The 22,551-nt window shown below is 47.9% G+C and overlaps 5 protein-coding genes across 5 annotated transcripts; 2 read left to right on the top strand and 3 right to left on the bottom strand.

Annotated features, from left to right (window-relative positions):
* Positions 1-4,926: 4,926 nt before the first annotated feature.
* CLAFUR5_03411 (Putative sterigmatocystin biosynthesis monooxygenase stcW) lies at positions 4,927-6,897 on the bottom strand (the record flags this gene model as incomplete). Its single annotated transcript, XM_047902559.1, has 3 exons — positions 4,927-5,711; positions 5,762-6,554; positions 6,610-6,897. The coding sequence occupies 3 exons, from the start codon at positions 6,895-6,897 to the stop codon at positions 4,927-4,929; spliced, it is 1,866 nt and encodes a 621-aa protein (XP_047758284.1).
* A 621-nt stretch (positions 6,898-7,518) lies between these two features.
* Positions 7,519-8,079, bottom strand: CLAFUR5_03410 (uncharacterized protein; the record flags this gene model as incomplete). Its single annotated transcript, XM_047902558.1, has 2 exons — positions 7,519-7,953; positions 7,981-8,079. The coding sequence occupies 2 exons, from the start codon at positions 8,077-8,079 to the stop codon at positions 7,519-7,521; spliced, it is 534 nt and encodes a 177-aa protein (XP_047758283.1).
* A 668-nt stretch (positions 8,080-8,747) lies between these two features.
* CLAFUR5_03409 (uncharacterized protein) lies at positions 8,748-9,638 on the bottom strand (the record flags this gene model as incomplete). The annotated part of the gene is made up of 2 exons (XM_047902557.1): positions 8,748-9,135; positions 9,196-9,638. 2 exons carry the CDS (start codon positions 9,636-9,638, stop codon positions 8,748-8,750), a joined length of 831 nt encoding a protein of 276 aa, XP_047757468.1.
* Positions 9,639-10,651: 1,013 nt separating this feature from the next.
* On the top strand, positions 10,652-13,042 carry CLAFUR5_03408 (uncharacterized protein; the record flags this gene model as incomplete). Its single annotated transcript, XM_047902556.1, has 1 exon — positions 10,652-13,042. The coding sequence occupies one exon, from the start codon at positions 10,652-10,654 to the stop codon at positions 13,040-13,042; it is 2,391 nt and encodes a 796-aa protein (XP_047757469.1).
* A 231-nt stretch (positions 13,043-13,273) lies between these two features.
* On the top strand, positions 13,274-14,948 carry CLAFUR5_03407 (uncharacterized protein; the record flags this gene model as incomplete). The annotated part of the gene is made up of 5 exons (XM_047902555.1): positions 13,274-13,388; positions 13,436-13,544; positions 13,600-13,829; positions 14,147-14,185; positions 14,239-14,948. The coding sequence occupies 5 exons, from the start codon at positions 13,274-13,276 to the stop codon at positions 14,946-14,948; spliced, it is 1,203 nt and encodes a 400-aa protein (XP_047757474.1).
* Positions 14,949-22,551: the final 7,603 nt, after the last annotated feature.

Below are 22,551 nucleotides of genomic sequence, written 5' to 3'. Positions count from 1 at the left end.
GCGCTAGAAAAGAGGGAGGACTAACTACTCTCTAGCGACTAGATACGCGATCGGCTAAAGCCTTCGTACGCCGGATTTACGACCTTTATAAGTACCTTTAAGAAAACATACGGATATTATAAGCTCTCTAAGCTAAAGTAGTAAACCGCTACCGAAGTTTACCGCTAGACTATAAAGTAGGCGACTAGGTATACCTAAGCACTAAGAATATCCGTACGACTCGACTATCTAAGAAGCTCGATAGAAGATACGCTAGCCCGTACTAGATTATAGAAGTTATACTACCTAAGCTCTTATATAAACTAAGATAGTCGGACGCTATAGTAGGACTCGATAACTACTTTTATACCTCGTTACTTTAGCGAGCCGATGATCCCGACTTTCTACTACTCGAAGGCTAGTATCTAGTACTACTACCGCCGATAACTATCGAGCCCGATACTACCGAAGCCGATATACTCGCTAATATAGTCGTAACACCTATATATATATATATATATATATATATATAAGGTAGAGAAGATCTTAGATATATATACCCGTAAGCGAGTAGGCAAAGTAAAGAAGGGGTATAAGCGTAAAGTAGACACTTAGTATAAGGTGAAATGGCTTAGATATTAGAATAAGGAGGATAGTAAGACCTAGTAACCGGCTAAGAATATATTTAAATACGCGGCCGCCGCTATTATAGACTTTTACTATAACCGGCCGGAGTTGTCTACGCTTATAGGCTTCGTAGCTCTATCTAATTAGGTCCCTCTAAGTAATAAGGTACTCGGGCTTAACACGATTAGGGTTAATAGTAATACCGTTACGAATGAGTTGTCTCGAGCTATACCTCTAATAGAATCTACTTAGTATATATTTCCTACGTACCGCTATACTAGCTAGGTTACGGGAAGTCCTACTGTCTTAACTAAGGACTCCGGTGTCACCTACTACTCTTAGCTCTACGATAGTACCGGTAGTTATACCGATACTCGAGTAAAACCTATAGAGCCTATAATAATATCTAACCTAGGCTATAAGGATTATACGCAATAGCTAGCTAAAGACAGACTTAGGGCTAGGGTAAGCTAGCTAACTAGGTAGTATGTTTCTTAAAGGGAGCCGGTCGCGGATAGGCTAGTTATAGATAGATAGGATATAGATGTATTACTAGACGATAACAAGGTATTAAAGGATAATTAGACTTTCGTACGGTTATAGAGTAGCACGGGCAAGTAGCTATATAAGATAGATAACGCTTAGAGGACTAAGACACGTTTTAAGAGGGGGGGTACTATTACGGGTAGCCCGCGACCCCTTACTATAGCTACGTCGGCCCGGGTAAAACGCGGACCTTCCGTATTAGGTTAGCGCGGCTTAGCTTTACTTTATAACTTCGCCGCGCCTCGCGCTCCTCTTTCGTAGCTTTATAGAACAATAACTCTCTCATTCGGACCCTATAGTATATGCGCCCTTATAAGCTATTTTATTAGGTATATTAATCTTAGAGATCAAGCGCGGCATCTGCTTTATAACTAACCGATAAAGCTACGGTAAGGCAAGTAGAAAGTCCGTATATACGGCCTTCTATCCTTCTTTACTATTAGCGATACTTGGCGCTTCGTCTAGTATCCTTTAAAAGCGCCGAAACTTCTTAGGCTACTTTGGATAGAGTCTACATTTCTTATAAACTGCCTTAGTAACTAGTTCTAGGAGCCCCTAAAGTAGGAGACGGCTACGGGAGCTATTATCGAGGTCTTTGGAATCAATTAGGTCACTAGAGGCTACGAAGAGACGGATAAACTCCTTTATATCCTATTCCTTAGGGCTTTTCCCTCTCTCGGCCCGGACTATCTCTTTAAGATATTCTCGACTTCCTAATATCGAATAGGTATCGAATCTCGAAAATTTAGCTAAGAAGGACCTCCTAAAGGTGCTCCGCCTTACTTACTATCCCTCTAACCTTATTACTAAACGTCGGATAGTGGTCTCGTAGTTGCGCTCGAAACGACCCTAGAAGTTGTCTTTCTTAATTAATAGCCTTAGTAGATACTAGTCTATAAGATTATTGAACCTCTCCTAGAATTTAGTAGCGTTCCTACTATTAAAGAGGGGGTTTTCCGGACTCCCTAGAGTAGGAAAGCGAGGTCCTACATTTTCTATAGTAATAGCAAGACGGCTAAACAAGGCTACTATCGCATCCGGACTATAGGGCATTCCTAACGCTATAGTGCCCTTACTTAAGTCATCCTCTTCTTAGTCATTTCGTCGTACTCTTTCCTTACTACTATTAGAGCTTAAAGCCTCCGGGGTATTATCTTCGTCGCTATCCGAGTCTTCTATTCCTTCTAGGATTGTAGCCTCCCTATAAGGCCTATATACCTTCTTTAGACTCTCTAGTAACTCTTAGCTAGCTCTAATACTAGCAAACGACTCAAACCTTAATAAAGATATAACTAAAACTTATGACCTTATTCGTAACCGTAACCTTGCTTATAACGTTATACTTACTTTACTTAATACTAAGAACCTTGACCTTAGGTGCCTTAATACCTTAAGATTTCGACTTCGAGTCGACCTTGACCTTGATTTTACTAAAATGTACTAATAATGCCGCCGGGTATATACTTAACCCCCCCCCTTATTAACTACTAAAATATAGACGACTAACTACCCTAGTAAGCAAGGGCGCGCCTAGTGACCTTAGAATAGCTTACGCGAAGGTATATATACTTACTAGTCCGCGGGCCGTAATATATATATAGTAATCCTAAAAGATAATAAATCTAAAAATTTTAGATTTCCGTATTTTTGCCTTATAGAGAGATTCTTCGTAAACCCCTACCTTCCTACTAAGGTCGCCTCCTAACTATATATATCTTAGTAGTACCCCTATATATCCCGGCTACGTAATTAACCGTTAAAGGTTAACGAGATTCGACGCGCAAATTTTAGGGTCTTAAGGGGCCCTTAGCTTGTTAATACTACTACTACGGTCACCCTCCTTTTAACTAGTACCTATAGGTACTATTTCATCCTCTACTAAGGTTTCTCCGGAGAAGGTTACGAAGACTAATCGACCGTTAGTTATTACTAGTACGGTATCGCGTATTTATTCGAGGTAACGCTTAGTAAGCTTTTATAGTAACATTTTATTACGCTTCTACTCGTTATATAGAGAAGCACCGTAGGCTAGAGCCTACTTCTACTAAATAGTAAGTAGGAAGTGTCTACTAAGGTCGTCGTACTTAGCGTAGTTATACTTAAGTATCTTAGTCTATAAACCTAACTAGTCTAAGTACTAGTTATCGATTCTACGTACGCTAGCCTTCTAAAGCCTAGATAGCTTAAGCGTAAGCTACCGCTAACGTAGTATATCGTCTAGACTATACTAATCCTTAAGAGCCTAGTATTTCGCTCTAAGGGTGTTCTAGCCGTATATTAGCTCTTACCCTAGCTCTGTCGTCGTACGGATAAGGTAGGTAATAAGCTTTAATCGTGTAGTAGTAAAGACGTCGTATATCCGTTACCTTCGGTCTACGTCTATTTGTCGTAGCTTAATAAGGTCTCTTAATATAGCGTCTCCTACCGTATACGCTTATTAGATTTCCTTAAACGTTAAGTAAGTAGGCTCTATTAGCTCGTTACTTAGTTAGTAAGGATCTATATACTTCTAGACCTTTAAAGACTCTACGTAGAGCTCTAGCTAACGGTCAAACTTATCCTATTAGTTATAGCTCTTTAGAACTACGGTACCCTAAGGTAGGGTACCGGTAGTTACTAGGATCTCGGTAGTAGCTATAACTATAAAATAGGTTATAGTCTAGTAAAAGTTCTACGCGGGTTTACTAGGCCTAGGGGGTAATACTGTACTAGTTATAGTAGTAGTACTATAACAATACAAACTCTACTTTAGAGCTTCCTTATCGTAGCGAATATTAGTAAGCGCTAACCGGGCTTATAACTATTACGTTGGAAGTGTAGGAAGTTATTATACGGGCTTTAGGGTGTAGGGTATAGTGGACGCCCTTAGCTAGCGGGACAACCTAAGGAATAGTTAGCTACAAAATCCGCGGTTAAGTACCCCCCGAAGCTTATCTACTACCGCCTTACGAGGGTATAGAGTAGTATAGCAACCTAACTACAAAGCGAACATATCGGCCTCTAGGGGTACCTATCGTAGAGGAAGGTTCTAGAATATATAAATACTAGCTACCCCTACGGCTATTACTCCTAGAATATACGGTATATAGTCCTTATCTATCCGAGGTAGTCGCTAGGAAGGGGGGAGTAAATAGTAAAGGCGAGGAACCGGACGATTAGGGCACTTCTTAACAACGCTAAGGACCTACGGCGTATTACGAACTAGATACTAGAGAAGGGCTAGCTAGAACAGTACCGCCTAGTAGGAGTAGTATAGGAAGAGAGGATACGGCGTAGCGCGACGAGACCGGCTAGGAGCGGGGGCTAACGGGGTAGTGACATAGACTACGTACGTTTAGAGGGAAACCTAATCTAGATAAGGAGAAGTCGGAGGCGGGAAGGGTTTTTACCTATTCGGGTTTCCCTTTATATATAACAATAAATATATACCTATATAGGCCGAATAGGGTCCTAGAGCAGGGGAATGACAAATCTATCTATCTATAAAGCGAGTTCTAGTACTTAATTAACGATATATAGCGACGCTACTTATAGATAAAATAGACACTATACCTTAGGGCATACGGTAATAGCTAGTAGCTAGATAGATAGTCTATACCGCTGTTGAATACACCTTCAAGTTATGTTTTATGTTGCAGTAAGGTGTGCACGTGACCTTAGGGTGGTCCGATAAAGCGTGGATATCACCGAGGCCTGTACCCGTTACTTTCTAGATGAACTCTCATGCCAAGCTTGTCGAAGGTCTATTGAGCATACCAACTCGACCATCGCTCATTAATGCCCCGCCGCTTGCTTCGCCCCATCGTTCCCGCTCTTGATGTTGGGCGGCGGCAAAGCCTCTCCGTGAATACCCAGCAGCTTTTCAACTTCCTCAGCGCTGACCTCTCTCCCAGGCTTCTCGATATACCAAGTCGAATCACCACCTTCCTTCCCATTCGCGTCCCAATCGAACCCATTTCCCATCCAAGAGAACACATCGTCCTCATCTTCATACCTCCACTCAAAATCCTCACCACGAAGATGCTGGTAACATCGCATATAGTGACTGTGATTGCCCGGCCACATGTGCGGTCTCCCGTCTTTGTTCTTATACCAGCTTGAGCAAGGTCCACTTTGGATCATACGCTGCATGAAGGCGTTGGAGTGCCTCACGAAATGGTCTACAGCTTTGGGAGTGGGCCGGAAACTGACCATATGCTCAAGTTGCATTTTGTCGATAATCTTGACCATGTATTGCGTTGATGCTTCAGCGGCTTGGTACCAGCTACGGTAGACGGGGGTGTATGCCGCGCTAGAGTTGAAGTAGTTCGGCATGCCTTCTAGGCAGACTGCCATGTATGATCGCGGATGTAGGTCTGGTGCCCATTTCGTGCCCATGTCTTCGCCATTGACCACTTTCGGATAGCGAGGCTTGTGGTCTTGGTCGTAGCCTGTTGCTGCGATGATGAGGTCGACTTCGTGCTCGGCGCCGGAATTGTCGAGGAAGCCTATGGCTGTGAAGTGCTTGAGTTCCTCGAGGAAGACGGTAGTCTTGCGGTCGGGAAGTGCTTCGAGGTAGCCTGGAGTACGTTAGCTGCTGTGCATCGCATTTCTTGATAGGAAGACCTACCATGACATAAGGTCGGACGTCTGCATCCCATATCGAAGTCCTGCGGGATGATCGCGTCTGCCAGTCCCGACTTGGGCGCCAGCTTCTCCCTCATGTAACCTGCCACGAGCTCTTTGACCTTGTGCGACATTGGGTTGCCATGTACCATCATCTGAAATCTGGGGTTTGACGAACCATCCATTTCCTTTCGATATGCAAGATACACATCTCGATCTTGCAATAGAGCTGTCTGCTCATTCGTGTACCTGAAGTTCGTACCATCTGCAGCAGAGTATTCTCCGTAGAACGGGGGATTCAAGTACAGTTTACTCCTGAACCACGTATACAGCTTGGATACATCATTGATGATGTTCGGTACGATTTGCACGCCCGAGGACCCGTATCCGAGCAAGGCAACTCGCTCGCCACCGAGGTCAAGGTCGTCTCTCCAGGCCCCGGAATGAATGACCTCGCCCTCAAACTTCTCAATGCCAGGCACTGTGAGCTTCGGATCGCTGACTGGTCCATTCAGTTCGACGAAGAGGTCCGCTACATCATCAAATGACAGTCCATTGGCATGATTTTTGAGGGTGATTGTCCACTTGGCTGTCTCATCACTCCAGGATGCTCGCACGGCCTCGTGCTTAAAGTGCATGAAGCGATAGAAGCCATTTTCGCGCGCTACAGCCTGCAGATAGTCTCGCGTCTCTGCACCAGGCTGATAGAACTGTGTCCATACATGCGGCCGCCAGTTGAACTGATAATTAGGACCAGGAATGTCACTTCGTACACCAGGATAGCGCGTTGTCAACCACTGCGAACGGAATTAGCAACGAAGCGCATGCTTGTGCTACCAGAGGCATACTCACCACACCACCAACATCCTCGTTGCGCTCATAAAGAGCCAAATCGACGCTTCCCTCCGGTATTGCGTCGAACAGGTAGTGCAAGAAGGCCAAGCCGGTAAGTCCAGCTCCTACAACAACAATCCTTAACCGTCGTCGTTCACCACACATGCGTTCCTTGATCTCTGGAAGTGAGGCATCGTTGGGGTCTTGATAGAGGAACTTTGGAATCAGAGCCCTTGCAGCGTCGCTTGAAGCCTCGTGCTTCGGCTCGAAGGGCACCTTCTGCAGGACAGAAGTGTCGAAGGGCATTTTTGCCTGTGTTATGTGGTATGGCAGACAGGAAACATCGAAGCACTGTAAACGGCTATGGGCGTTTTAGATGTATACTGTCGTAAGCCTGCTGCCAGATCAGTCGCACAGATGCCCTTGTATTGACACCAATTATTGGCCTGGTGAGGAAATTAGTCGTCGAAGTGTGCCGGCTTGCATCAAATGGAACTAGGGTTGCAGGGAATTCGTGCTAGGATCTATATACTCATACATCAGCACCACCAGAATCGCTTGACTAAGACAAAAGATGATTAGAGTTCAGCCGTGAGCTGAGGGTTGAATGTCGTCGGCAAGTGCCACCGCAGGATCTCCAGGCCAGCCGGGATGATACGCAATCGGGGCCGGTCTTCTGAGCTATGCGCGATGCTCTTGAGGCTGCATGATCATGGCTGAGATGCCCATAAGCGCTGATTCATACTGTAAACCATACTGTCGTGGGGCCGTTTGCTGACGTGTCGCAATGACGTGCTTCATCGGAGCAGCAGTTTGCGGGCTGTACTCCTATGGTCATGATGTTCGGAACTTCATGCGCATGGTAATTGGTGCTGACTGTCCCCAGACGACCTCGCTGGCCTCCATTCACTCAACTTCAGCCACAAATCACCAGACCCACCACCTTAGCTGTGGCAAGGGCATGCCATTGTCAATTCGCACCAGACCCTTTCTAGGGCAAATGCTACGGCTTCCCTCGACAGCATCTCTGGTCCGTATGACATCACAGTAGGCGGACTGCGTAACCAAATTGCAACGACCAGACGCCGTCTTGGCCAAGCAAATCTCGCGAACCGCATCAGTGCTCATCCGTGTCCATTTCTTTGAGGTAAAGTCGAACTCTTCCCAGATGAGAACATCAGCAAACCAAAGCCCGGTACATTCAGCTTTGACCTGGCGGTTTGCGGCGAAGAAGGCGGGTTGCTTGAACATTGTGGCATGGCGCGAAGACCTCTTGCGCTCTTGGAGCTCGCCATGCATTGCGAGTACGAAGATCATGTTCCGAAGCTCCGACGGCAATCTGAACAGCGGAGATCTTGCGTTCTGCAGATCAAGAATTCGTTGCCTTACTAAATCAAGCTGTGACTTGTATATCTCGAGGTCTTCGAATGTCATTTTGTCAAGATCCATCGCATCCTGTGTGTGCTTGTTTGCCAGGATGTGGTCCATGCTGAAGTTTGAGCACATGTATGTGTTGTATGAATTGGAACTCTTCTTGCTCATCGCAAGGTCGTGAAACGAATGTCCGAGTATGGTCTGCTGGTGCGAGGGTGGCCGGATGCCATCAAGGTGCAAGTGTCGACCGTCTTAATGGGCAGGACATCAATGTACCTCGACTGAGATGAGCCGAACCCCGACGAACCAGCGCTGCGGCTGGGGTCGTGCTCCACCTTTGCTACGGGGATAGGCGTACCATCACTTGGCGAAGTGGACACTACGGCGGCTGCGCACAATACACTGTAGATGCACGAACCGCTTCTTTTCTGGTCGTGAGCGCACATTGAGCACGAAACTGTGCCCACTATAGGAATCGTCGGCTGACAGAAAGGCAAGAATTCCAGTTCCGAGATCCGGGGTCACTGTCGACCAGTAAGCTGAGCTGAACGTGCAGTCATAAGGCCACCTCAGTTTGCGTCCATCGTGTCTAGACAAGTGCCAAATGGCCCCCTCCATGCAGGTACTGGGTTATTCATAAGCTTGGGAGTGATCCCTGGAGCTGATCGCAAGTATAGAGCTGACTGTTTCGCCTTCGCCTGATCAACTATCTCCAAGTCTCTTGCCATAGTAGGAGCTGGCTGATACTAAGAGCGACTAGCCTGAGGTAACGATCACGAACCTCACGTGGACTGGCGTCTTGCCGGCCTGGAGGCCGAGTTTAGAGTCGGTGAGGGCATGACAAGACCTTGTGCTCCAGAATCATGACGGTGGATGTACCTGGCTGACTTCCTGGGAGGAGTTCGTTGCTCTGTGACCTGGTCGATGTAGTTCGCTGGCCGCTTGATCTCTCGAAGTAGATCGTGCCCGCTCTTGTTGGAGTACACGATCATCCTTGTCTCTGGCAAAGCCGTCGTTCCAGCCGGATCGAAAGTGTAGGTGAAGCCTTGAATAGGGCATCGAGGCTCCAGCCTGAGTAGCTGTGGTGTACTGGCTCCAGGTCTATCTGCTGTGCTGCTGGGTCGTGTAGTGTTTTCAATTTGGCTAGGAATCGATCGCGTCAGGCCGAATCTGGAAAACATCGCATGTTGTTTATTGGAGGTGATCGGCGCTGGTGAGAGTAAGACTTACCTTGCTGAGTTTTTGACTGAAATAGTTGGAAAACCTTCATGAGCACGAGGACCGAACGGCACTGCTGTGGACAAGGATTCTACCCCGGGTTCAAGCGGTAGTCTCGGGGTAGCGGCCTGATCGTTGGTCGCATTTGATCGCCTTGTGTCATGGCCTTTGATCGTGCCGTTTAGTGTCATTATAGGCAGACCTGCTGATTGTGCAGCGTTCGAGTAATTGGAGCATGGCATGGGCGTTTGTGGACCCGGATGGTCGCCAGTCTCGGTCACGCGACCACTGTCGTCGACGAAGTAGCGCAGAGCACTCTCGGCAGGCGGCGTGCGAGTCGCTGGCGATAGTCGTGTATGATGTACGCTGACAGTTCTCAACTTCTTCCTATTCCTTCGACCTGGTGGCTGAGTTGGTTGCAACGGTGGCGAGGTAGTCAGTGATGGATCTGCCATGGCTTTCGAACAGAGTAGAGGTCTTCTGAAGAAACTTGTTTGCTCTGCGATGACCAATGAGTGCTTTCCAGCCCGGGGAGGTACAGCGGTAAGTAGTGAGGTTTTGGCAGAGTGGTATCAGTCTGATGGGCGACTTCTCACATACCGTCCACACCAAGATGTCTTCGCCATTGTCCTGGATGGTACTATGGACCAGAACACACTAGACTTGACGCATATGTGCGAGACGGCTGTTTCTGCGGTTCAAATCAGTCTTTCAGGGCGTGCATACCTTTCCTTCCATGTCTTCGATCTCGTTCCTACGCCAGGCCGCTGGAGACGTATGTTGGCACGAAAGGATGTCTGATGAAGATGCATTTGGCTAAATGCTGGCACCGCACCGCGAGGAGGGGAGTCCCAACAGCGGAATACACTCCCCGACAGGCGTCTTGGCGACAATCTCAATGCATTGCGAGTTATCGTTGGCGGCGACAGCGTACAGCTGGTGCGAATGCATGATGTTGTAACAGTGAAAGGCACGTGCAGGAAGTAATCGAAGTGCCCAGTAGCAGTGATAAGAGCTTGCTAGCGGCCGATCCTGAGCACCATCCCCACCTCGATCCGAGAGCACATGACAGTTTCGCCATATGATGCCAGAGCGTCTACCTCCCTTTCAAGCGGAGAACACCATGCTACTACGCCGCCTCCCCCATCAACGTCCAAGCAATCGTGCCAGTCTCGTCCAATACCACCCCAACATACCTTGACACCCGACGCTGCCGCCGAAGCGCGCGTTTCGGTCCCTCTTTGTCAGAGCAGCCATTCGGGTGCTCTGAAACGAGCCATTACTCGTCACAACGACTACCTTGCTCGCATCGCCACGCCTGGGATTGTTTGAGTTGCATCCCAACACAGCAATTACTATATCATGATCCACGCAAACAATACGATCGTATAGCAGCAACAATTCCAACCACTTACGCTGGAGACGCTTGGGATAAGCTCGGGGCCAAGCTGCTGGCTCCGAGCGTGGAATGGCAGTGAACAGTGGCGATCGCGATGGTCAAAAGGCGTGTGGGCAGTCCGGGAGTAGTAATGGCGGCGAAGATGGGAGTGCATTGCAACGAACGAGAACAGCGAGCCCGGAGAACGGTAGATCGAGTCCAACCATCTTCAACCCATACTATACCGGAAGGCCGAGGACACCAGCGAATGGCAGCAAGAGTTCGACGGTAGACCGGCAGGAGATCATCAGGCGCATCAAGAGCAATTCATCACGACCTACATCGCCCGAACTAGAGAAGTCGTGCCCAATTGACAGGCAGGAGTTGATAAGGAGGGTCCGGGGCCTGGAATCAAGACCGACATCGCCAGAGGTTGAACGACCTTTGTCGACTGAGCCGGGTAGGAAGCGGAGGTCCCCTGCGTCACGTCCAGCGACACCAGTCGTGCCTGACGCCCGGCCGAAGTCACGGGAAACACAGCAGGACAATCACTCGATTGGCATGCAGATTGAGAGGCCGAGATCTGCCCTGCATCGCGGAGACTTCAGGGAACGGCAGCAAAGTGATGCTATTGCTATCGAACGCAGTGGCGAAGCAAGTCGCGACAGTGCTGCTCCCAGCCTTGCGACCTCTCCGGTCGCGCCGTGGCATCCAGACTTCCCAGGCACCGCCTTCAGGCCCAATCGTGAAATACGAGCTTTTCCGCCTCCAGCACACTACGGTCCTCACATACCATCGAATTCTGCACGAGATCCCGCAGTATCAAATGTCTCGCTTTCTACGAGCTTTGCCTACAAAGCGCCGACGAGCCCCTTGGTGCAATCATCGCGACCTGACACGCCTGAGCCTTCCAAGTCTCCGAGCCCAGACAGGTCCAGAAGACACACCTTTGCACCACAGTCCTTCAAGTCTGTCCAGACGGCGCTGGAGTATCCGGCATCCGCTCGCACCCATGACAGACCCGTACCTCCGCTTCGTTCCGAAAAGACATTCCCCTACCAAGCACATCAACCCCGGCAGTCGATGAATACAACTCCCTTCTCGAGCCTACCGCAGACTCCTGTTTCTGGTATCAGGAGACCATCTCTCACCGCCGACTCCCCGCTGCAGCATGCCCCAATGGTGGGATCTTATGAAGAATCTATTCTTCGCGGTCGCATGTCTACCGTTCCGTCTAGGCCGCTGAACTTCATGGCACAGATTGGTGTACTTGGCAAAGGAAACTGCAGGTCAAACCTACGCTGTCCACCTCATGTCAGTGTACCTTTTCCCGCGGTGTTCTACAGCTACGGTCATGGTGCAAAGACACCCGCGAACGACCAGCCAAGTCCATACGTAGGTCTACTAGATCTCGAGAATCATCTGCCGTCCTTTGAGGAAGTTCGCGATAAACGGCGAGAACGTGTGCTAGAGTCACGAAGCAACGAAGGAAGTCGGGCAAGCTCACCTAGAGGCTTCGGAGAGGATGGCTCAGCTTCTGATGCTACAAGAAAACGACGAAGGCAGAAAGCAAAACGCCGGTCTGGTTCTCCCAAGGCGCCGCCTGGAGGCAGTTATCGAATTCCGCAGCAAGGGCAGCTCCAGATCGTGATCAAGAATCCTAACAAGACGGCAGTGAAGCTTTTCTTGGTGCCTTATGACCTTTCGGACATGGAGTCTGGTCAAAAGACTTTCATACGCCAGCGGAGCTACTCAGCTGGCCCCATTATCGACATGCCCCTATGCTCGCGCAATAATTTCGGCACAGACAGACCTGAAGCCTCTCTCAATCCAACAGGAGATCCTAACGACAGACCAATGCTAAGATATCTGATACACTTACACATTTGCTGTCCTTCGAAAGGCAGGTACTTCTTGTACAAGTCAGTCCGAGTTGTCTTTGCAAACCGCGTGCCAGACGGGAAGGAGAAACTTCGAAACGAAATCCAGCTTCCTGAGCCCAGGTATAGCGCATACAAGCCCGGCAGAGACTCAGTTGCTGGGAGCACTGCTGTGAATGATGCAAAGATGAGGAGGCGCAGTGCTGGCGGCCAACAGCACGCTCCCGACCGGGCATGGTCAATGGCGCAGTCGCTCCCATCGCATGATTACGGACCTCGCAACGATCAGCCGCCGCCACCTCTACCGCGTCACTCTACTGTGCTATCCTCCCTTGAGTCACGACCGGGTAGTCGGCAGTACAGTGACGGCATGGATCTGGACTCGCACTCTCAATGTTCACCTTCAGTGCGTTCGCCAACATCAAGCAATGGTGACCCATGCAAGAGGCATGCTGTGCCTCGTCTCCAGGATCCATTCAGCTTCGAGCGAGACACAAGCCGCGAACGCAGGAGCGGTGTCCGCAATGAATCTCTACTATCGCAGCGCCTTATGGACCTCGCGTTCCAAAAGCAGGCACGCTCGCAGGACAACGCGCCGTGAAGTGCGTACCATGTCTCAAACAGTATCATCTTGGACATCAGAAGATATTGGAACTCTCAGCATAGCTCGGCGTACGATCACAACTATCTAACCATGTAACGATTCTTTTGGTGCTATTCGTCGTTCGTTGTTCACGTTCACACTCAAGTTGTGCTGACCCGTACGCGTACCTCAGTAGACTTCTCCACTGTTCGCATCTCCAATTGGTCCATTCTTCACCCACGCGCCCACATGTCCACGACGTTCCGAACTTGCAAATACAAGCCCGACGCCCTCGTCTCGGCGCTATATGACCCGATAGCAGCGACGCACCCCTTCCACAGTGGAGAGGTTCTCTCCTTCCGGGGTACGGCAGACGCATGCACTGATATGGGCGATAGGTCTTGGTAGTAGTGCAAGATGATGGCTCGGACAGGCACATGTACAACATTGGCACGAGGCCTTTTGATTCCAAGAGCGCAAAATCCACGCTCTCATTGCTGTTCGCTAGCCTTGCTCACAGGTAAGCATATCACTCGAGAGGCCTGTAAGGTCGTAGACGTGCTAATATCTTGTAGCCACGTGAACTATGGAGATGCGCTGCCAGTCTTCTACATAGTCGGCAGCGATATTACGATAGGCGCGAACATTCCTTGTGCTGGAGGTGAAGTTACATTGTCGCCATCCGCATCCGTCCTCACTATCGACTATGGTAACGAAGCGGCTGGCGTGCCATTCTTCGAAGTTGCCGTCCTGTCTGCACGCACCCAGATTGAATTGAAGTGCGCCGAAGACTTCGCGGCTCTCAGTAATGCCAACAGCGATGCATCTTGGACTTTCTCGAACGACTCTCGAATTCCTTTAGGATCGAGACTTTCAACTTGTCAGAATCGGGCCGCATACAGTCCTTCTTGGTGCAAGGTGGTCAGCGATGGCAGACGGTCCAGCTACCGGCAGCCGTCTCATATGATGGTGATGTCGGGAAGAAACGTCGTTGCAAAGCGCACATGGTGTGGCGTTTGTGCCTTTCTCGCGGGCAGTAGCGATGGTTGCCTTCACTGGCTTTACTTTGACCTCACTTCATCCTTCGACTTCACCTCTTCATCCCACAACAACCATTCCTAGACATACTGCTGACGACCTTCCGACAACATATTGGTGCATGTACGTATCCCGCATGCCATACACATACATAGTGTACTGACATTGCTCCTTAGTGCCATCGCCGGCAGCCAATACAATGGCGACCTTCAGCCAGCGCAAGGTCCAACGCCTCAAAGATCTGCTCATGCACGAAGCTACCGATAGTGAGCTCCACGATATCCGCGACTTCCTCAACAAACGTCCCAAGAAGATACAAACCGCATGCGGACTGTTGAAGCTGCCGGCCGAGCTGAGATATATCATCTATGAACATGTCGCCGAGGATGCACATGCCATGTGTCCGAAACCCATCCACGAAGGTTCTTTTCAGCTGGAGCAGCGGGCAGTGGCTGAATTGGCCAACGAGCGAGCCATGCACCTCAGGGACTCTTTTGGTGGAAAGGTTCGCCCAGGATTGCTAGGAGCTTGCAAAGAGCTGTTCCAAGAATTCCATTCGATCTTCTACAGCTCCGCCCACATCGATGCTCGCTTGTATTACCCGGGCAAAGGCTGGAGGCAGGTGAACGCTCCAGCAATGCTCGACTACGTTGTCAATGACAAGCACAACGTGCGGCTGTTCTCTGCAAGCACCGTGTATTTTGGCTCGGACAACTTGCTCGATCTCGAGATGCGTATAGAGACTTACGTGGGCAACGCCATGTTCTGGGGCATACTGCGTATGCGCGATGCAGATAATGCTATCTGCGGTGTTCGCCTCGGCGTCGCTGTGAAGTCACCACCGTGGTCGGATCGGCCTTACTCGGCTCAAGCCGCTACCCCCTAAATCAGGCGCTCCTCCGAAGTGAATCCCTTGTAGTGCATGCTTCGTTCTTGATTACGTGTTGTCTTAATTACGTGAGTCTTATGGGGATGTTATGTGAACGGACATTATGTGACTATACATAAGAAGCTTCTGCGGAGCGCTTAAGGAACAATATCGCCGATTGGTAGCTTTGTATACCTAGTGCTATAAATAGCTAGATAAGTTAGTATATAGATAGATAGATTTGTCATTCCCCTATTCTAGGACCCTATTCGGCCTATATAGGTATATATCTATTGTTATATATAAAGGGAAAACCCGAATAGGTAAAAATCCTTCCCGCCTCCGACTTCTCCTTATCTAGATTAGCTTTCCCTCTGAACGTACGTAGTCTATGTCACTACCCCGTTAGCCCCCGCTCCTAGCCGGTCCCGTCGCGCTACGCCGTGTCCCCTCTTCCTATACTACTCCTACTAGGTAGTACTATTCTAGCTAGCCCTTCTCTAGTATCTAGTTTGTAATACGCCGTAGGTCCTTAACGTTATTAAGAAGTGCCCTAATCGTCCGGTTCCTCGCCTTTACTATCTACTCCCCCCTTCCTAGCGACCACCTCGGACAGACGAGGAGTGCGTACCGTACGTTCTAGGAGCGATAGCCGTAGGGGTAGCTAGTATTCGTGTATCCTAGAACCTTCCTCTATAATAGGTACCCCTAGAGGCCGATGTGTTCGCTTCGTAGTTAGGTTACTATACTACTCTATACCCTCGTAAGGCGGTAGTAGATAAGCTTTAGGGGGTACTTAACCGCGGATTTTATAGCTAACTATACCCTAGGTTATCCCGCTAGCTAAGAGCGTCTACTATACCCTACAACCTAGTTGTTCTACCTCTCTTTCTATAGTCACTCTATAAACGATTTCTTACCTTCCTATTATATTACTAGCTATTCGTCCCTTACCCGGTAGTTCGGCTCGTTTCCGGGTCGAATGCCCTTATACGCTAGTACTAATTCGCGGGCCCTTACGACTATACTAGCGATAAGCTTCTATACTAGGTACTATACCGACTTGCCTAAGTAGGAGGTCCGTAGTCTTTAGATATATAGGTCGGTTAGCGGTATAGCGGTCTCGTACTTAAGTATCCTTATTAGTATCGACTTAAATACCCCGGTAACCTTCCTTAGGCATTAGTGTTAGATCTTCGCTAACGGCGCGACGAGTCCCTTTAATAGGTAGGCCCTCTCGCCTAAGTACTATACTTAGCTACTATAGGTAAGGACTAGCCGTATAATAGCCGTATATAGAAGTCGTAACTACCGAAAGTCCGCCCCCTATATAGACGTAGTAAGCCTCTAGTATAATGCTATATTCTGTTTAGCTTTCCGTAATATTGCCTATACGTGCTTCCTCTACCGTAGCGCCGGGTCTACCTATAGTCCGAGGATCCTAAGCTAATTTGCCGGGTTAGTCGTATATCCCTATATCTAGATTGAAGCTTATATATTATAGAACCGTAGCCGGCGCGTAAAGTATATTAGATTGTACTTTTCTAGGGCAAACCGAGCCCTATACCTCCTAGCCTAGTCCTCGTAGATCTTGTACTTCTCTTCTAGTAGCCTATAGTTCTCCTTAGTCGAGGAAGACTACGCTAGGATGTTCGTATCGTCTACGAAGCCGCTCGTAGCGGTGTTCTAGGATTCTAGGGCTAGGAGTAGCGTCGCTATAAAGAAGAGGAACAGGAGAGGTACTAGCGTTAAGCCTTACGGGATTCGAGTATAGACTACTTAAAATAGGCTTTTATACTAACCGACTAGGATCGACGTGCTACGGTTTTAGAGGTAGGACCGTACGAAGTTAACAAGCTACTTCGGGAGTCCTTTCGACCTTAGGATATAGAGTAGCCGCGGGTATAACACGTAGTCGAAGGCTCCCGATATGTCTAGGCTAAGTAAGGAAGCTACCTTATCCCTATTTTTATACTAGATAGCCTTTACCTAAGAGGTAATAAGTTCTATCGCGGATAGCGTCGATCGCTATAGGCGCGTACCTATCTAGGTGTCCGAGAGTAGGGAGTACTTCTCTACCGCCTCGGAGAGTCTCGTTATAACTAGCTTCTTAAGCGCCTTCCTAAGAGTATTAAGGAGCGTAATTAGGCGGTACGAACTTACCTATATATAGTCTTCCTTTTACGGCTTACGTAGGACTACTATCGTCGATTATTTAAATACTATTAGGTAGTATCCGGTCTATAGGTAAGCGTTAAAGATCGCTACGACTACTAGGGCTAGTTAATCTCTATACTTCTTTAGTAGCTCGTTTAGGATCCTATCCGGCCCCGGGGCTTTCTTCGCCGGTAACTTCCTAAGTATAGCGGTAATATCTCCCTCGGATATATTATATTAGACCGCGATACTAGGGGCTAGAGGAGTAGAGCTGTTTATGTCGCTTAGATTAGCCTCGACTAGGGGCGGGAAGAACTTACTAGCTAGTAGACGCGCCTTAGCCTCGGGGTCGCTAACCGGGCTAATAGGCAATTATAGCGCTAGGATAGAGAAGGAGAGGGCCTATATAGGGTCCTATCGGGCCTATTTCGCTAGCTTCTATATCCTCGCTAGCTTGTCGGCGATTTCTTCTACTATAGCTCTCTAGCCGACTACTTTCTCCCTCCGTATTATAGCTTTCTTTTATTAGTATACCTCCCTATATACGTTCTAGGCCTCCTCGCTATAGCTACTCGTCTATACCCGGCGGGCTCTCCTTACTTCTCTTACTACCGTAGTGCACTTCGGCGTCTAGTATAGTTTAGACTATATCGTTAGTTAGGTAAGCGGAACGTAAAGTAAGGTCGCTTTTCCTATTTCGTCTATTAACCCTAAGACTACCTCGTCTATCTCGTCTTTACTATTATATTACTACTACGCGATCTAGACTAGCCTCTCGGAGTTATTAAGGTACGTCTAGATATTAGCCTAGTAGGCCTTTCTCTAGTTTAGCTTAGGGGTTCTCGCTAGTATACGTTATATCTATATCGTAATAGAGGTCCTAACTAGTATATAGTCTAACGACGCCTCGAGTTTATATTCGATCCTATAGTAGGTTACTATATAGTAGTAGCTATCTAAGATCTAGGAGAGGTCGATCGTGCCTTAGAGTCCCCCTCTCTTCTAGGTACCTAGGTCCTTCGGGGTATTAAGAGCAATTACGTTACTCGCTATCAAGTCGAGTACTTCGTTAGCTATAGGGTACGGCTATATAAGGCTTTCCTAGGAAGGGTAGTATATATTAAAGTCTCCTACTACGATATAGTAGCCTTATCTCTTAAGCGTACTATCTAGGTATCTATAGACCCTAAGGTCGCGGCTAGACCTCGAGGCTAGCGGTTATATATATAGGTTATATATCTAGGTACTACCTACGTAGAGGGAGGTAATATCGCCCCCGCCTTCTTCGTCTACGTAGTATACTACCTCCTAGTCGGATTCTAGTATGTCCTTACTAATATAGAAGTACGTACGGGGTCTACCGTCGCCCCGTAGGTATGTCGTATAGCCTAGTAACTTATAGGTCGTTAGTCTCTTATAGTAGGGGTTAATCTATAGCTCCTAGATTACTAGGACGTAGTAGACGTACGGGTCCGCCTTATATAGGAAATAGTTCTAGACTATATCCTTACTCTAGTTAACGTTATACTAGATAATACTAAGCGTATCGAGGCTAGTTATAGTTATCGACAATTATTTCCTCTATAATATCTTATGTCCTACTACCTAGCGCGTCCTAGTCTACGCCTATTAGTTATATATTAAAGGGGAGCCGGGCCTAGTTAGATTCCCTCGCCGTAGCTAGTAGAGTACGTAGCCTCCCGTACGCCCTAGGTTACGTATCCTTTATATTATTCTCGGCCCTAGGGCGCTTATGCCCGACCGCCGCTAGCTAGTCCCGGTATAAACTAGCCTTACGGTCGCCGTAGAATCTTAGGGCGACGGTTCTGTTTATAATTGCCTTGTTTTTCGCTAGTTTCCGCTATAGGTATTCCGCGCTATACGATAGGTAGTATCCCGGACAGTTCGCGTACCGCCTCGTAGCTAATATATAGTCCCTAGATATATAGTCTCCTATATAGTTCGAGTAGGCCTACTTGTTTATATACGTATAGGTTTAGTGTCTACACTGTTAGCATTTAAAGTATTAGAGGATACGAAAGGATAAGGAGTACTTTTCGACTATCTTAAGGCTATATTACTAGATTAGGCCTTGTTCTATTACTAGATCCGCCGCTTTCGCGTCTTATAGCTATACTATTAGCGCCGAGGCCTTCTCACCTTCTAGCCATTTCCTATAGAGCTAAGTCGCCTCCTAGATTAGAGAGTTAAGAGTGACCGGGTTGTCCTCTTAGAGAGTACGTAGGTGACCTTAGTTAGTTAGGTCGAACTCCTTAGGTATATCGTGGACTAGGATCGTAAATTGCTTCGTTAAGACTTTCGCTAATACCGTAACCTTAGATACCTACTATAGCTATACCTCTAGGCGCCTCCTAGTAGTAGTAGAGCTAGTATAGATCTATAGAGTACCGTTAGACTATTAGTTTACTACGACTACCCCTAGTTAATTAATTCGTTAGGCGAGCTCCTTATTCGATAGCTTCGTAATCTCGGCCTAGTCTTCTTTTACTATAATACGGATCGTAACTATGTCGTACGTTAGGCGAGGGCCTAGTATCGATACCGTAACCAATACCTAGCTATAGGAGTATTAATTCCGGGTAGCCTTATTAATCGCCTAAGACGTCGTCCTTATTTCCTTTTGCCCTAGGTAATACGATAGTACTAGCGCCGTGCGTAGCTAAGTGATTATTACCTAAAGAGACCGGTATAGGAGCTAATTGTTAGTTTCTATACTTTTTACGTCCTCTATAAGTTGCTACTAGTTGTCTTAGGGAAGCTTCGTCTATAGAGCCGTAGGCGCCGGTAGTACCGTAGCCTAGACTACTATTACCTAGGAGTTACCTAATATAGCTAGGCACCTCCGCGGCGTTTAGAGCTAAAGAAATAGAGTAAAGAGAACTTTAAGCTATCTAAGTTATATAAGGTAGAACTCTCTTAATTCTAGGTATAGTAGCCTACTTTATATATCGTTAGGTCGACGACGAGAATCACCTATACGTAGTGTCGGCTACGAACCTCTCGTCTTACTACGAGAGAGCTAAGTATTCTTACGCTAGAGCGTCGTAGGCGCGACGGGCGCGTAACGTAGGCGAAGCCGCGGCGAATAGAGGACTACTAGCAAAACGGGTATAAAAACTATCCGACGAGCGTATACTCGTATCGGGAGCGAGTCCCTCTTCTTTCTACGTATAAGAAGGGCGCGGAACCGTGGCCTATACGCTCGATAGGACACCTCTAGTATAAGTATAGAATTTTCACCTCCGGAGACCGTAAACCGAGCGGGCTAAGCGACGAACATTAGACGAGCGGACTATAGAACAATAAGTAAGCGGACTATATAACGGCGTCGAGCGGACTACGAAACAATCTAGTGTTTACTAGCGGGCAATACGGTAGGTAGGTAGACACGCGACGAAGCCTATAAGGGCCTATTAAACACCCGGTATAGGAACGAGGGTTTTGCCTAAGGCACTACCTATCCCGCTATATAACGCACCTAGTCTAATATAGTAGATTACGACGAGGAAAAGACGATAGCCTAAGTAAGGAAAAGACGGCTATTAGGACGGGGAAAAGACGTATAATACTAGTAGATTAGTTCTATAATCGGGGAGGATCGAGGGCAGGGTAATAAGGAACTTCCTATTAGTTAGTAGGTAGAAACGTAAGGAGTACGCTGCCCGGCGTAGTGTGTGCCCCGAGCAAACCTACGAGGTATAGACGGCCGCTTTCTAGAGATAGGCTACGGTAACGCGAAGGGCGTCAAATCCTATAGCGTAGTATATACTAGTAGCGACGGCTAATACTATCTATATAGCCCGAGAGGACGGATGCGCATGTCGGTCAATAGAGAGCACTAAAGGGCTTAGGCCTATAGAGGTAGATATTGGCTTAAGGAGCAAATAGGGAGGGAGGGCGTAGAGGGAAGCTTTTGCTCCGGGCTAACCTCTCGAAACGAGGCTACACGGTAGTACTAGATAAGTAGGAAAGCGTAGTTAAGACTTATTACCTTATCTCGTAGCTAGCTTACTAAATACGATTCCTTCCTTACTAGACATATCGGGAGCCTTCGACTACGTATTACACCCGCGGCTACTCTATATCCTAAGGTCGAAAGGACTCCCTAAGTGGCTTATTAACTTCGTACGGTCCTACCTCTAAAACCGTAGTACGTCGATCCTAGTCGGCTAGTATAGAAGCCTATTTCAAGCAGTCTATACTAGAATGCCGTAAGGCTTAACGCTAGTACCTATTCTGTTCCTCTTCTTTATAGCGACGCTACTCCTAGCCCTAGAATCCTAGAACACCGCTACGAGCGGCTTCGTAGACGACACGAATATCCTAGCGTAGTCTTCCTCGACTAAGGAGAACTATAGGCTACTAGAAGAGAAGCATAAGATCTACGAGGACTAGGCTAGGAGGCACGGGGCTCGGTTTGCCCTAGAAAAGTACAATCTAATACACTTTACGCGCCGGCTACGGTTCTATAATATACAAGCTTCTATCTAGATATAGGGGTATACGACTAACCCGGTAGATCAGCTTAGGATCCTCGGACTATAGGTAGACCCGGCGCTACGGTAGAGGAAGCACGTATAGGCAATATTACGGAAAGCTAAACAGAATATAGTATTATACTAGAGGCTCACTACGTCTATATAGGGGGCGGACTTCCGGTAGTTACGACTTCTATATACGGCTATTATACGGCCAGTCCTTACCTATAGTAGCTAAGTATAGTCCTTAGGCGAGAGGGCCTACCTATTAAAGGGACTCGTCGCGCCGTTAGCGAAGATCTAAAACTAATGCCTAAGGAAGGTTACCGGGGTATATAAGTCGATACTAACGAGGATGCTTAAGTACGAGACCGCTATACCGCCGATCGACCTATATATCTAGGGACTACGGACCTCCTACTTAGGTAAGTCGGCATAGTACCTAGTATAGAAGGTCATCGCTAGTATAGTCGTAAGGGCCCGCGAATTAGTACTAGCGTATAAGGGTATTCGACCTAGAAACGAGCCGAACTACCGGGTAAGGGACGAATAGCTAGTAATACGGTAGGAAGGTAAGAAGTCGTTTATAGAGCAACTATAGAAAGAGAGGTGGAACAACTAGGGTGTAGGGCATAGTAGACGCCCTTAGCTAGCGGGATAACCTAAGGAATAGTTAGCTACGAAATCCGCGGTCAAGCACCCCCCGAAGCTTATCTACTACCGCCTTACGAGGGTATAGAGTAGTATAGTAACCTAACTACGAAGCGAACATATCGGCCTCTAGGGGTACCTATTATAGAGGAAGGTTCTAGGATACACGAATACTAGCTACCCCTACGGCTATCGCTCCTAGAACGTACGGTACGTACTCCTCGTCTATTTGAGGTAGTCGCTAGGAAGGGGAGAGTGGATAGTAAAGGCGAGGAACCGGACGATTAGGGCACTTCTTAATAACGTTAAGGACC

The sequence above is a fragment of the Fulvia fulva genome, chromosome 2, assembly GCF_020509005.1.
Source record: "Fulvia fulva chromosome 2, complete sequence".
In the NCBI taxonomy this organism is placed as follows: domain Eukaryota; kingdom Fungi; phylum Ascomycota; class Dothideomycetes; order Mycosphaerellales; family Mycosphaerellaceae; genus Fulvia; species Fulvia fulva.
The sequence above is the reverse complement of the archived record's forward strand: the minus strand, read 5'-3'. Positions and strand labels throughout refer to the sequence as shown.